Genomic DNA, 16,506 nt, shown 5'->3' with positions numbered 1-16,506 from the left:
TAAATAAGCCAACTCACCAGATCTCCACTTTCAGGAACTGTATATAAAAAAAAAAGAGAAGAAACAAGTCAGTGAAGTACATTCTACATTATAAGTTAATGCAGATAAACTAGCGTTCAGCTTACCTTCAGGAGGACTAAAGAAGTTGAAGAAAGAGTCATTGGAAACAGTTTTTGTCACAGTTCTAACTGTTCCACGGCCCTTATGTTTCTGCTTCTTCTTAATGGTTTTCAAAGTAACATTCTTTCCTTTTTTCCAGTCTATTTGACAACTAAAAAGAAAAAAGGGAAAAAACCAAACAAAACCAAAAAATGAGCTGCAGCTTAATCACGTTCGCCTTGTTACAAGTACCTACTGAGACTATCACAACTGCAAGACAGTGCAAAGTAAATACTAAGGTAGTATTTATTCAGTGTTATCTTTTCATTCCTTTATATGTGGAGAACAAGAGTAACAGGCTCATTTTAGGATTGTTTCCATCCAGAAATTTTTCCTCTCCACTCAATCTCTGAAATACTAATTTTTATTAGATACCAAGTACTGCCTATTTTCCTATCAGAGAACAGTATCACACTGTTTTTAGAGCCACTCATCCACTATAATGTCATATTTGGTCACGTTAGTAATATGCCAAAGTTCACCACATCTATCATTACAGTCAATAAATCCTTAAAATAATGCATCAAGCAGGTGTGTAGTTTTTGGCTGATTTTGAGTTGTTTGTTTGTGAGGGTTTTGTCTTCTTGTGTTTATTTGGGTTCTGATGTTTTGGGGTTTTTTTTAACTCTATCCTGCTTACAGAGCCAAATCATACCCACAGACTTCTCTAACAGTCAAAACATTTTGGTGACATGTAAATGAAAATGTCATATCTGTGAAATTATCTGCATTTGCAGAAGTTTCTGATTAGATTCCTTTAAAGGCTCAAAGGAATGAAGCGAGTTGCTTTGGGACAAGAAGAGGCTTTCTTAGTTAAAAGACAAAACAAGGACTAGGAATTAACCATTTTCACAGAAGCAGAGTGTGACTGCACATCATACTCTGCCAGGATTCATGGTTTTCAAAAACAGTCCAAACTGGGAAAGACAAAACAGTTCGATCAAAGCTACTCAAGCAACTAAAACTAAATCTTACAGGAGATTCGCAAAATATGTTATATTAAGTGACTGGGAAATGAAGTGGTAAATAAGTCAGTACCAGCAACTGCAGATTATTAAAAGGGTAAAACCAACCATGACTTTACAGTGATAATTTGTAACTTAGTTGCTATCATTCAGAAGACCAGCCAGAACATTAGAGATATGAACATGAAATCAACTGAACAGGCCCAAATGTACCCGGATAATTATGTACAATTCAGGTTTCTCTCGTCCCTGTGTTCACAAAGAAAAAATTTAGCTAATTTAGAACAAAAGATTTCCCTGAAAAGGAGTGTGACAGCTTTTTAGACTAGTAGCCTGGAGTTAATAGATGACTGCTCTCCATTTCTCAGATAGACACTCTGAGGCAAACATCTGACACTTATAAAACAAAATGGAAAACTGCAATGTAAGTAGTAAAACTGGAATAGACTTCCCAAAATACTGCATGTCAGAAATACAAAAAGATTAAAAGAAGTTATCAAATAAATTTTGGATAAAGCTATAAAGGACTACTAAAAGATAGCACTATCCACCTTCCAATTAATCTTTAGTGATTTGCAGAACAGGATTTCTAAATAAATACTGATTACATGTTTACGTATATGCATATATAACATTTACACTTATAAATCATGTAATATAAATAATATATTTTCTATACTATATTGAAGTTATAACAACTAAAAAATTCAAGACAAACCCAGTTGTTCACAAGTTATTAGAAGTATCTTTTCCAGCGCCTTCCCAAGATGCTGTAAAAGCCTACAGTTGGTTAATACTAAGGAAGAAAGTGTTATTGCCTTAAAGCTATCTGTTAGCACTTACCCTGTACAACCCATGATTTCCGGTCCATCAAAGGAGAAGGGATCAGAATCATCTGGTTCTGACCTCATTCTATATGTCTTTGTCAACACTTCATTTGTGAAGTAGTCGTTTGGTTCAAAATGAAATTCTAATGTGAAACTCTTAAAAAGAATTGCAGAGCAAGAACTTTAGTAATTTACAACACATACCTTTAATTTCTGAATATCTAAAATCCAAACCTGAGAAAAACCACATGCAACAGAATACACCCTTCTCCTCCAATACATCCATAACTTATTGTAGAATTTGCTACCCAAGTTGTACAAAAACTCTTCAAATATTTTAATTTATCATGTTGATCTTGTTCTTGTTAGTTAATATACTGTTTGCAGTAATGACAGAAGATCTCCTAGTGTACAGCTTTCCTGATGCTAATGTATAAGAGAGAACTTCTAAATTTAAAAATATCAGAACTTAGAAAGCTGCTTGATTTCTGTCAGGAAAATATATCAAATTGTAACAGTTACACAGAAAGTACCTAAAGGTATCAAAATGCAAAGGTGAAAGTCATCAGATATTAAGGCCAATCTCATCAGAAGTTGAAGGTTAAATTTAGTATAAAGTCATTTGCAGGGTAGAGCAAGAGTAGTACAAGTCCTTGTACTGTTTCTCAGAAGAAACAGCTGTATATTTTCTCATGATTTCCACAAGACAATTGGCTACCACAGACCATGTTGCTAATATACAAATAAGTGTTAAGATAACACAAATGTAATCTTGTTTAATAAATTAAACTAACCATAGGCTGTCCAACTTCTGAAAATTTCACTTTTATATCTTTTAAGTATTTCAGGATAGGTTCATCATGTTCCTGAAAAGAAAACACAGTGTATTTAATTTTCATAACATTACATTATACACAGATTTAAGACCCTGCAGAAACAAAAATGTTTAGAATGAGTTTTCCTTAGAATAAAAACCTTGTTCCAGTACTGAAATACTGTCATGAATGTGACCAGCAGATGGCAACAATGGCTGTACAGACTCTCTAATGCAGCACACAACCAAAATCCATGCAAACACCACGTACAGTTTTTAGCAGTGTCTAATACACATCACACACACTCCTATAAGCACAGAAAACATACTAGTATGGTAAAATAGGTTCCAAAAATAAAACAGTAAAGAAATATTTCAGTGTTCTACACTCTCAGTTGAATGAAGTACCAGAGATGAGAGCCAAGTAATGGTTCCATTTTCACTCTTCAACAGACATATCAAGCAATATCCTGCTCTTTTCTTAAAGACACTTGGATTAAGTACTAGTACTACTATTTAAATAAGCCTGGACCTACCTGCACCATATCACTGAGCAAGTCCACATTCTTGAATACTGTCAGCCAAAACTCAGGAATTCCTTTGGGGTCTTCTTTTTCTTCATCTTTTTTTTCTTCTTCAAGCTTGGCTTTCTCTTTCATTTCCTCCTTAAAAAAATAAAAATGTTAGGTTTCCTTAATTTTAAAAGAGTGCCCATAAGGTTCACTAACAGTTTCATTTCAATACCAGTACAGCTTAAGCTTCATGTGCATGCTTTAAGCAATCATTAAGAATTAATATAGTTATTATAAGCAATTAATCATTAGGAACCCAATCTTTTTTTATTTTTTAAACTTCAGTTACTGTACTGAATCTTGTTTCATGCTAAAGCTTGAGATATTGATGAGAACCATTTAAGATACTCACTGAAATTTCTTCTTCAATATCTGCTTTCCATTCACATTCTTCTTCTGTAGGTTCATAAATTGCATTGATGATTTCACTTCGCTGGAAGATTAAACCAAGAATATTTTTGAATTTCCTAGCCATTTACAATCAGCAATACCCATATCAGTAAATTCTTAATCCTAAATTACACAATTAGTACTACATTAACTATTTATCAAAACATTTTCTTCTGGCTCTAGAAGGCAGACCCAGCAGTTTGGAGGTTTTCAACACACTAAAACACTGAAGTCCCAGAAAAGTTACAATACCATCTGACATCTGCTTAATTAAAATGAAGTCTGGTATACTGAAGTGATTTTGGTAACCATGGAACAGACTGAACCTCTCACTCCCTTAACTTAATCAACGTTCACAGGGATGCCGAAATTGTATCAATTGAATTAAATGGGCACATATGAGACCAAAGTAATTCTGAACTGCACACGCATTCAGTTTATTATATTCCCTTGTATTTTAGCTGAAGCCTTAAAGTACAAATCAGAGTAGCATTAAAATACCTTGTCAAATAAGGGTTGATAGAGAGCAGCATATTTTCTTTCCAGCTCATGAACTTCCTCATAGAACTTTGCTTCTATCTGTGCACACTGAACTTGAAGGTTCTTGAGAGCATTCACACGTCTTTTAACAACTTTAGGCAAGCTGAAAGATTCAGTGACAGAATTGTTATTAACTCTGCCTTCTAAGCACATACTGATTCTTCCTTAACCAGTCCCCTTGCAAGGTAACCAGCTTGTATCACAACACGTTTTGCATTCTACTTTAGCTTTAGAAAGCTGTACAAACCAAAACTATGACCTACTGCACCACAGATTGAAACCGTTAGCACAAGCTCTTAAACTGAGGCTTAACCTCAGTTCGAATCAGAGTATTCCACACCTGGGTCAATCATACAACAAACTTGAGCAATAAATCTCCATCCTAAAAACAAGTTCTACATTATCAATGAGCGGCACAGTAAACTCATAGGGTTGAGCATTATTAAGAAAGGTTTTACCATTAACTCCCCTGGTTTTATGAAAGAAAGTTCAAGACAGCTGAGTAATTCTTTGCTAAGGAATTTGATCTTCAAAATTCACCTTTTTGTTTCACTAAGCAAAGCAACTGGTAGAACTGTCTTCTAAAATACTCCCAAAGTGAGCCAGAACTGTTTTGCTAAATGAGCCACCATATTACAAATGTGTAAAAGGAAAGCAATTAATGCATTCCTTATTATAAATACTGGTCAGTTACAATTCCAGTATTAGTTTCGCTTTAGTAAACTATGCCAACACTAAGTTACTGTTAGGATACAAAGTTAGCTACACCGAGGCTACTGGTGAGACTTACAGGGTAGATTGCTGACAGCCTCCACTGGTGGACCAAACCCCAGCATATGACTACACAAGATTGTTATGTTAGCTTCCCATATTTATTTTATTTAAGCAGTTGAGCCGTGTTATTTACAACAAAGTAGTAAGCAACTGCTTTGAATTGTTAGGACCAGCTTCAGATTAGAGGAATTACCCAAAAATATATTGAACACTGAGGGTTCATAATAATTATTAAAGCTATCTTATCTCTATTAGGCAGGACAAGCACACGATCCAACATCCCTGTTCATTTTAAATGCAGAATCCTTCTCCCTGCCATCTTTATGAATATACTATTTCTGGTTACTAAGATAACATGCATTCCATCATTAAATCAAGGTTGCCCTTAACCTTCTAATTTTGGCAAAAGTACATCTGTTACACAAACTACGAAAGCCACATAAGTTTAGGCGTGTAAGCTCATACAGGGCTGATAGCATTCTTGTTATTCTGGTATTTTTCCAGAAGTTAGTCAAGTTAATAATTTGCTGTAACTTTAACAAGTACAATATCAGAACTAACAGCAATTTAAGGAACAACTTGAGTTAGAACAAGAAAAAAGTATTAAGGAAGAATATTAACATGACCACACATCTAAGTCATACAACAATCACCCACTTAATGCCACATGCATATATCTAGACTAAGAGTACTGGTCCTAGCAATTGCTTGTAAAGCACTATGAAATTTCTAAGATGTGGTGCCATACATGCAGCATGTCCAAATCTAGTTTGTCAAGAGTAAAGATTTCAACCTCTTTATTAGAGAATCTAGAATCTTTTGCATGTGTCAAGCTGCATTTCATTACATTCCATGTCAAGAAGTTCAAATTTCACAATTTATATATTCATACTTTTATAAACTTGGTACTTTTAAAAAAATAAAGGTAGTTTCATGAAAGAGACAGCTCTTACAAAATAAATCCAAAATGGAGAAGCAGACCAAGAAGTCTGAGCTGGACTGCACAAATACAACAGCAACTAGAACCTGTTGCTCTGAATACATGCCACTAGCAAAAGTTATGATCACACAAGCATACAACTTCCTCTGAACAGCTGAGGGAAATTCAACTCTGTGAAAGTAAGTTTCATTGAAAGTATTGTGGCCAGGCACAGGTAAAGGGGTAAGTTATTGGACAGCTGCCAAGCAATTAGCATGAGCAGACAGCTGTTTTCCTGGAACCTGTTTAGCTTCCCACCAGTTTATGCATCTAGTTCCTTAACAGCCCATATAACAGGCTTTTAGGATCCCACATTCCTGTTGACTTCTATGCCATCTCAGTGTCTAGACTCTGTAGTCTAAGCTCTAAATAATACTTGGAGAGACATGTAAGAAAGAGGCACCAGAAAAGCACGGTTAAGTCAGCATGCACATATTGAGAAAGTGCAAGACTCCAGTTACATGTGTCTTCCAGATACTTTCATATTGCAAGTTAAGTAAGCATTTGGTAAAATGGTGAAGTTGCAATGCTTTTGTGGTAGCGAATGCACTGCTGTACTTGGACTTGGTGAAGAAACAGTACAGCAGCTGACTAGAAGAATGCAAAACAATGTTACCACTTTTGTTCACTTCTTAGATCAAGGACCTGAAAGATTAGTAGAGGTTAATTAATATCTGTTGAAAAACAGAAGAAAAATATTGTGAAAAGCCTATAGTGTACAATATCTTTGTTTTGGTTTATTTTTGTTTAGGTTTTTGTTCTATGCTATAATCTGTAACAGGAAAGTGGTAGGAGTGGGAACAGCAGCAGCAGCACCACTGCCTGTTACCCAGTAGCTGCCCCAGTTCAAACCAATAGCAATGTAGGACTCTACCACAGCAAGAGAGCCGTACACTTTACACTTCCTGGGGATGTGGTGAAATATTCATACACAATCAGAAATTACCCGAGAGTCAGAAAATTCTATCTGTTAATGCAGATCACGTAAAGAAAATTTTAGCAAGAGTTTATTGCAAGTGAGAATACCACATGAAGTACTGCTAATAATGTTCTTAATTTTATCAGCTACTGGTTACACTCTAAGCATAAAATGACTATATTATAGACACTAAGCCTCCAAGTATTTGTCCATAGTTTAAATAACTGATGTTTCATGTTTAAGGTAAAGCTACAAAAGAGATTTCAAGTAGCAGGAAAGTATCTTAAGAAGTGTGCCATACTGTAAGTGCAGGGGACAAGGTCAGCCACTGTGAATATTAGCATTCTTTTCTTCATAAAACCTGAAATAAAAACTCTTCAATTGTGAGATGCACTACAGACAGACTATATTAGTTTTTCTGCTATCTGAGCAGCACAGTGGTTTCTGACTACTAATGCCATAGACAACAGAATCACAGAATCATAGAATCAGCTGGGTTGGAAGGGACCTCCGAGATCATCAAGTCCAACCCTTGATCCACTACCGCCCTGGTTACTGGACCATGGCACTGAGTGCCACATCCAGTCTCATCTTAAAAACCTCCAGGGATGGAGAATCCACCACTTCCCTGGGCAGCCCATTCCAATGCCTGATTACCTTTTCTGTAAAGAATTTCTTCCTAACAATGTTCAGAAAGCAAAATTTATACCAATCTGCTCATACTGACCAAATGCCGTACCTTTCTACATATCCTGCAGATGTTCCTACCAGACCATCAAGTCTTTCCTGAAGAGCTGCAAGAATCTGAGGATTTTGCATCATCTGCACAGTCAACTGCCGAGCTAAATTAAAAAAGAAAATTACATTAAGTTACATTACATTAAATATAAAGTATGAATAAGACTGTTCAGCACTGGCAAAACATGTATTCTGATACATGCTCATGTTTTTTGCTGGGGGGGGGAAAGAAGAAGGATTTATTGATTTTAAGAGTGGTAAACACTAAGCATGATTTTTGTTCTGTTCACAGTCAAACAACTCAGCAGCAAATTACTAAGCAACTAATCAAAAAATAAGAGATACACACACACACATGATTTTTTTATACCCAAAGCTTCACAGGTGAAGTTTTTAACTGTTGTGAGTTTTGAAAGAATTCAGTCACATATCCACAACAATCCTGTCTTTTCCAATTATAGAGGTGGCCAGCACTGCCTGAACTGGTATTAAGCATGACTAAAATGAGTAACTGCAGACAAATACTAAAAATCACATAACTTGGGGAAAAAAAGTCCTTGCTTCAGAATTTAAACAGTTGTACACTCAAAATTGTTTTACCATTTATTGTTGGTTTTAGCAGTAAATTTCTTTTAATACATTAATTAGAAAGCACATATGCAGCTGTTTAGAAACCCTTGGTTTCAACATTACCTTTGCTGTTGGCATCTTCACCAGTTTCCTCTTCTTCCACTTCTTCAACATCTTCCATATCCTGCTGATCAAGTTCAGACTGTTCTTTGCTATTAAAAATATTCAATAACAGGATCAAGAATTTAACATTATAAAATACTGTAATGAGCCTAAAGAGATCAAACTAGAGATTACGAGAGCAGAAGCAAACTGTTGCATCTTTCATCTATGACAAACTAGCAGTCTTAACAGCCAAATGAAGCCAAATTTACCTTCATAGAAGTTTCATATCTGACAATCTTGGAACAACTTAAAGAACTAGTAACTTTCCAGAATTACAAAGTTTCCTTTTTACAGAAGAATTCCTTCATCTCCTGTGCTTATCAACCAGTCAAAGCCTCCTGCTCTACAGATCTCTTTATTAAGATATGCAAGCCTTGACAAGTGTGGGTAGGTTCATCTTAACTGTACTTCAATTGCACAAAATGTGAGCAATTCAAAGTATAGAAAAAACCTACATACAGTCAAACAGTAGTAATGGGCAATACTATCTGTTTTTCCCCTCCAAAATTCCAACTAACATAGTAAGTTGATTTGTGCCACTTTTAGATTTACTTCCAATTAAGATCCCAAACCCAGTTGTTGTGAGTAACTCATTTTTCTCCCAAATCCTATAAACCTCACATCTTGCCACAGTGCAAAGGTCAGTATCCAGACTCTGCCCATCAAGTGTCTGGAGATCCCAGCCATCTCAAGTACAGCACAGGACACGGTCAGAGCCTCAGTAACCTACAGATTTTACTTACTTGTCTATGTCTGCCATTCTGCTAGATTTCAAACACTAGAGGAAAAAGAAAGAACGCATAAGAACAGCAGCATTAGATTGGTGTTACAAACTCTAAAGTGCTCTAATATTTAAAGAAACACAAACCATGTCAGCTTTATGAAATAAATACATATCATACTCTGAAGAGTGGCACATCTGCCATGCACTTTTTGAGCTCTCAGTCTAAAACATACAGAAGCACTGAAAAACTTTGTTCTGGTTTAAAACCAGAATACTCACATAAATTAAAGTACCATAAAAATGCCATGTTGAGTTTTATATCATGGCACTGTACTTGTATCATTGACTGAAAACTAGTCATAAGTATAAAATTGAAATATAACTTGAGAAAAACTGAAGTAAAAAGGGTGATAGAACCCTTCTGGTAAATGTTTACTCATTTCCAGCATGTAATTGCAGAGTATACTTACAGCTAAATCAGTTTAAAGATGTCTTTTTGTGGCTTTACTTTTAATCCCAACTTTCCAAAACCAATCCGAGTAGTTCTTCAGAATATACATAAAATTCCAACATTTTACCCCCAGAAAAATTATGCCACGTGCCAAGCTATTTAAGATGACTTTATTTCCATGTCCTGAATGATCAGAAATTTCTTAAATATCTCAGTATCATCATAAACACATTGCAGACACAGTAACTTTTGACATCAAGAGTATTGCAAATCTTGCATACCATGAAGCATCTATGTTCTCATATGTATTATGCATAATATTTTCTGCCAGCAAAACAGTACTTAGGAATCTAGTATCCAAAAAGATGTTTCAGGTGAAGTCGAAGATAATACTACGCACAAGAAAACATCCTGTTACTGCCATCTTAGGTCCAATAGTTCAGGAGGCTCCAACTACCAGAAATAATTACATGTCCACAGAGCATGGAAACCATTGCTTTAGAGTCCTCATTATAGCTGCTGTCCTGTAAGCTAAATAAATTCAAGTTTCATTCAGGAATTTCAACTCCTTATAATGCATTCCAATCACAATTTTAGCAAAGTGTTGGAGGGATATGTTCCAGAAAAAGTGAAAATTGCATTTGATCTGTCCAAAGTGTAACACAAAACCACAATCCCAGTAAGATCAAGATATTAACAGTCAATATGAAAAAACATGTTAGAATCTAGACTTCAGAATTAAACACCTACATTCTATGTAGACAGAATCAAAACATTTTTTCTGGTGTCATAACTACGTCCCAACAACTACATGGAAAGCAAGTGTTCGATGTCCTCATTTAGAACCACAACTTTACAGTGCCATTAAAGTATTTAGAAGACTGCATGTAATAAAAAAAGATTCCAATTCCCTAATATGCAGAAAAACTAGAGAACCAACTACCTGTCCATCTATTTCAGAAAAAATAATACAGTACTTGCTATCAAATAGAATAGCAGCACTGCTGTAAACCAAAGGACATCTAACAATGCAATAAGAAACAGAGGAGTTACAGTAGTATTCTTGACTCATTTTATTCAGATCTCATTTGCCTGTCTTATGATTTCAGGTTTGCACATGTATGCAAGCTGTCTATAAAACAATTGGTCTCAAAGCTAGCATGGACTGAAGACCTATAGAAACTGAGAGCATACTACAATTACAACTCTCATTAACGGGTCCGTTTTTTTTGAGCAACAATAACAATTAGCATTATTTTGTATTTATAGAAGACTTTATCCATTTTATACAGCTTTTTCCTTACATACTTCCTCTTAACTTGTTCTTAACTCAGGACCTTTTCAAGGAGATTGATAGTATTGCTGTACAAAAGAGCACAAGATGCACAGTTCCCCTGCTTTTCACATATTTTTATGCAAATGTGACAGTGATGCTGTTCACCAACTATTGCTCCTTGCTGAGACCAGCATTTCCACTCTCCATTCTTCTCATCAAATACTGCTTCAGTTTCCATACAACTAAAGGCAGTTCTTTCAACAAGGGTGTGACCAGTTGCAGCACAAACCCTGTGGTCTCTCCAAAGCAGTGGGCTAAATGAAACAGCAGCTGAACACTCAGAGACAGGTTTGCTGAAAGAGACGGACTTCTACAGTTCATTTAAACATTTTTTTTTTCTAAATGAGGACAAGATTGGCTATGATCAAATGATGCCTAAAAACTTTAAGAAGCATCCATCCCATCTCCAACACCGGTCATTAGCCGATGCTTTGGAAAAAAGTAATGACATGGTTAAGAATTCCCCCAGAAATCCTTCTAGCTTTTAATCACGTTCAGAAAAAAACACACTGGCTCAGAAATGCAGGTATTTGACAATGTCATAACTGATTTTTATTTCATAAACTAGTCCTCATTTTCCTCAAAACCATGCAGGTAAGCTGATGATATCAGTCAAGTATCAAAGCGCTAAAATCCTGCTTCTGAGTTGCAATATTCAGCTCAAAGTCAGATTTTTCTATACTGCACAACCCTATGGCAGAGGAATTTTCACCAGCAGTCTCTCTGTTCCTGAATTCCTCAGAGGGCCCTTGTTTTCACCATTCTGAACAACTACTTGTCATCAGCAACTTTTGTCCATCCTTTCACTGATCACCCTCTTTCCAAGATCATTTCTGACCATGCTGAAGGCATTCATCTCACTACAGCACCCTGTGGAATTCAGCATCTGCCTCATTGCAATGGGCAGTTATCATCCTCTGCTTCCTGGCTTTTAAACAATCCATGCAAGCACTGTATGTTTTCAAATTATGACCCAGTTTACTCAAAGACTTTGAATAACATTCTTCAAAGATTTTTTTGAAATTAAAATAGACTGTATCAAGCAGCTGTCAACTTCAGAGCCTCCCTCTAGTGTTCGCCTATCTCTCATACCACTTTTTCCCATTTTTGCGTCAGTCTTTTTTATGACCCATCCTTTAATCTTCCCTCCACTTTTTACACAACTCAGTATCAGAACATTTACAGTTAGAAGAGTTCTTCTGCAAACTGAGGAGATAGTACTGTTTGTCATAACACTGACATCTGCCAGCTCTAAACAACAGTTTTTGGAATGAGAGCTGCCAACAGAACTACACTGGCAGACATTTAGACTAATCTGTGCAGCCCACTAGCATGGAAGGTATATAGTTGCATCACATTTACTTTACTGTCATTTACCTAAACAACATAAGCTTCTCTGCAAACACAGCTCTACTGGTAAAAAAAAAAAACCAACCAACAAAAACCAACAAAAAACCCTGAACAGATAAAAATAACAACAAAACAAAAATAAATCACTCCAAAAAACCAACTGTAGAAGAAAAGCAGTGAGAAAATGCATTCCTTGAGAGTAAATAACCTCCACTATCTTTGCACAACGCCCAGTACAAGGTCCCAGTCTAGTCTCCAGTATTTTGAATATAATATGTACCACAATCAATAATACTAAAATACATCACCCCAGTATTTATTTTCCAGTATCTCCCCAATACTAAATATTTCACTATTGTACTGGTATCACTTGGTGTAAGACACAGCTGTCCTTCCCAGTTCATTTCATAGGTGTAATTCACAGGTGCTTTCCAGATTGTAAACAGCAGCTGCAACTTGGCACATGAGCATCAAGAACCACTCTTGGCACTGGCATCACTCCCTGAAGCAGACCCAGAGAGATACCAATTCACCAGTTGTCAATGCAGAACGTCTGGCTACAGCTGGTATGTTACCTCAAGTGCAGTGTCTGGGCAATTGCTTTGGGCTGAGATATTACTTAGAATCTAGGCCTCCTGACTGCAAGAAGAAGCTTATGAGTACATAAAGGGTAGCCTACACCCCTGTACAAAAACCAGCATGCAAATAACCTCCTTATTAGTAAAATATTTTACTTCTCTGTTACTTGAAGAGCTACGGCCAGTAGCACTGCATTACAGTCAGAGGTGCCCAGAGGCTTCACTTACAATGTTTTGCTGCTCACTGTAAAAATATGCAGAGAAAAAGAAACAGTTAGGGCTTGAAAGTGAGCGCATAGGAAGTTTTCGCTACAAAAAAGCAAGCAAAAGTACAGAAAAGCAAGCCACAACGCAAATTTTCTAAAGGTTGAAGTGTAAAACCTCTTTCATATAGGCAGCTTAAGCTTGCCTGCCATCACAAGAAAATGTGTTCTTTATCGGAATGGAAAGGTTAGGAAACTTAATCTGGCACAAGCTTAGCCACAGTTTTGAGTGCATTCTGCAGAATTACTGAAAATTGGAAAAACCCTCTTAAAATTTACATCTTACCAAAACAGTATAACAATTTGCTATTTTCATTATGCTTAAAGGACTCTTCCCCTTTTTAATCTGACATGTTTTTCAAGAAATGTAGTTAGATATATGCAGAATCTAATAATGATATTGCCATGTATTCATCCTCAAGTTACTCATTAGTAAGTTTCCAGGGGTTATTGTTTTTTCACTAAGTGATTTTGCTCAAGTGAAGGTAGAAATATAAACCCTAAGTGTTCAACACTGCCTAATCACTCCTTCATCCACGCAGAAACTAGTCTGAGTTTGCACAGCAGCAATCTAGGACACACACACTCTGGTGAGAAGCCTTTTCTTTTTGAAGATCAGCTTTAAGTGTCCCAAGTAAGTATGCCAGTATTAGATTACCCGGACATCCGCTCAGCCTCGGGAAGACAGGTCACAGCAAGGTGAATTGTGAGTCAGCTGAGGAAGCAAGACATTCCTGAGACACAGTTGTTCCAGCAAAACAACAGCTTTTTTGCAACAAGCCCTAAGGCTGGCAGGCCACCAACATATTTCAGCTGTTTAGCATCTCTGATCATACCACACCAAGAAGAGTACCCATTCCCTCCCTTTCAGGAAATACCTTTTCCCCTTCTCTAGAGGAATTGCTCCCACGATTACCTTGGAGTGGCACGTAAAAGAAATTTTGCAAGTTGTTCAAGAAACACAAATAGGCTTTTAGAGGCTATCTGACCCTTCCTACATCCAAGCCATGTTAACTCACATTTTTAAAAGAAACCTACCCTTTTGCCCCAACTTATTTCCTCAGTAGTCAGTAATTCAGAGCACAGCAAGTCAGCCTGTCCATATAACAGCATATCAGCCTCTTCCTGTCTCTGGCAAGCCTTGGGCAACTGAAAGCAATACATTAACAGAAAATACCTAAAACAAGTGAGCCCTACATGGGATTAAGAAGCTGCAATGTAAGATAGCAAACTAAGTGGTGCACTAAGACAGATGTCAGTGAAGAAAAGAGAGGTCCAGCTGGAGGACAGCTAGTTGTATTAAAAATATCATCAGGATTAAGTCCTGTAAGCTATTTGCAATGTGTGCAAAAACGAAAGGTGCCAGACAAATGACATCATACCAGCCAAGTTCAACTCTCACTACACAGACTGGGAAACTTGAGAGCAATATATTCATTAGAAGTCACTTCAAACTGATGTTCTTGTCTAGCATTCCAGAAGGACAACTTGTAAGATTTCCCTTACATAATCTTCACCGAATAAAGAAAACAAACATTAAAATAGCAGTGTAGAGATCCATCAGAAGATACTCTTTGACTGCAGATGTTCAAAGTAATTGTTTGGTGTACTTTGCTCAAACCCTCTAAGAGAGGTTTGTAACTTTAGAGAGATCAGATACTCTGATAGTGATCTTCAAGGTCTTTTCCAACCTAAATGATTCTAAGAGAAATGGGAGAACTGTTTAAAAAGTGCACAGTACATGGTAGAGAGTTTCACACTTCAAATGTCTTGGTACAGCAAGACAAAAAAATACAACCCCCAAAAATATTAATCATTTCACAACTGTTAGTAGAAGCTATGGTACTAATTACCAGGTGGGAAAATTGTTACATGAGAAAGGATCATACAGTTCAGTAGTAACTAGGAGAGCATTTAGCTCCTCTTCAAAAAGCAGCAATTGAATAATGTATCGGGTTAAAAATGTCATTTCAAAAGGGAATAAAGCAGAAGACCAAGTGTGTCCCTTATACTTGTGTGATTCAATTCACGCATCCATTATCATTAGTATGAAAACTGGTCATGAAACAAGGAGATATTGTACCTATTAATATCCTGAGGGGAGACCTCATCACTCTCTATAGCTACCTGAAAGAGGGTTGTTGTCAGGTGGGGAGTGGTCTCTTCTCCCACGTTAACAAGGATGAGAGGAAATGGCCTCAAGTTATGCCAGGCAAGGTTTAGATTGGATATTAGGAAAACTTTCTTCACTGAAAGGGTTGTCAGGCTGCCCAGGGAAGTGGTGTAATCACCAACCCTGGAAATGTTCAAAAAACGTGCAAACGTGGCACCTGGGGATACAGTTTAGCAATGAACATGACAGTGCTGGGTTAATGGCTGGACTCGATGATCATAGATGAGAAGCCTTTTCCAACCTAAATAACTCTGTGTTTCTATGATTAACATGGCAGATAAATTACATAATCTGTAACATGTTTAGCTTATGGAAAAATATGCCTTCTTAGGAAAGCTGAAGGTGAAAAAAAAAATCAATCTCAATTAAGTGAGCAGAGTAGCGGAAGTCTAGAACATAAAGATACCACATCTATTTGATGAAAGACATTATCAGCCACTGAACTCCAGAGACAATTTCCTTTTATTAGTGCCTCAAAGTTATTCTGTTAACAAAAAGTTTTCTGATAATGTAAGAGCAAAAACAAAGTTTATTTAAATTTTCAAATATAGAGTAGATAATTAAAATTGTCTGCCTGAATACAAGCACAGAAGACAAGAGTATGATACAATAAAGAAGACAGCACTAATATAAAAGTTATCAAGTTTTGGATAGAATTATAGAATCAGCTGGGTTGGAAGGGACCTCTGAGATCATCAAGTCCAACCCTTGATCCAACACCGCCGTGGTTACTAGATCATGGCACTAAGTGCCACATCCAATCTCATCTTAAAAACCTCCAGGGACAGAGAATCCACCACTTCCCTGGGCAGCCCATTCCAATACCTGATTACCCTCTGTAAAGAATTTCTTCCTAATATCTAACCTAAACCTCCCCTGGCACAACTTAAGACCATGTCCTCTTGTCTTACTGATAACTGCCTGGGAGAAGAGACCAACCCCCACCTGGCTACAACCTCCTTTCAGGTACTTGTAGAGAGTGACGAGGTCTCCCCTGAGCCTCCTCTTCTCCGGGCTGAACAACCTCAGCTCCGTCAGCCTCTCCTCATAGGACTTGTGCTCAAGTCCCTTCACCAGCCTTGTTGCTCTCCTCTGGACCTGCTCCAGCACCTCAATATCCTTCCTGAACTGAGGGGCCCAGAACTGGACACAGTACTCCATGTGCAGCCTCACCAGCACCGAGTACAGGGGAAGAATCACTTCCCTCCACCTGTTGGCC

The 16,506-nt window shown here is 37.0% G+C and overlaps 1 protein-coding gene across 2 annotated transcripts in view; it reads right to left on the bottom strand.

Annotated features, from left to right (window-relative positions):
- Positions 1–16,506, bottom strand: part of NAP1L1 (nucleosome assembly protein 1 like 1) — a 36,543-nt gene that overhangs the window by 10,568 nt on the left and 9,469 nt on the right. The window contains exons 2-11 of one of the 2 annotated variants that reach the window (XM_029963606.1): positions 9,156–9,190; positions 8,371–8,459; positions 7,679–7,781; positions 4,229–4,370; positions 3,690–3,770; positions 3,302–3,427; positions 2,746–2,817; positions 1,968–2,107; positions 126–271; positions 18–37 (exon numbers count right to left, since the gene is read on the bottom strand). In XM_029963606.1, coding sequence (XP_029819466.1) covers positions 18–37; positions 126–271; positions 1,968–2,107; positions 2,746–2,817; positions 3,302–3,427; positions 3,690–3,770; positions 4,229–4,370; positions 7,679–7,781; positions 8,371–8,459; positions 9,156–9,190 — 954 coding nt within the window. Of the gene's footprint in view, positions 1–17; positions 38–125; positions 272–1,967; positions 2,108–2,745; positions 2,818–3,301; positions 3,431–3,689; positions 3,771–4,228; positions 4,371–7,678; positions 7,782–8,370; positions 8,460–9,155; positions 9,191–16,506 lie in introns of both variants that reach the window. The other variant, XM_029963607.1, reaches the window with a different exon arrangement.

Source organism: Manacus vitellinus, unplaced genomic scaffold (genome assembly GCF_001715985.3).
Source record: "Manacus vitellinus isolate BGI_N305 unplaced genomic scaffold, ASM171598v3 scaffold_5_pilon, whole genome shotgun sequence".
In the NCBI taxonomy this organism is placed as follows: Eukaryota; Metazoa; Chordata; class Aves; order Passeriformes; family Pipridae; genus Manacus; species Manacus vitellinus.
This window is presented reverse-complemented; position numbering and strand designations above follow the sequence as displayed.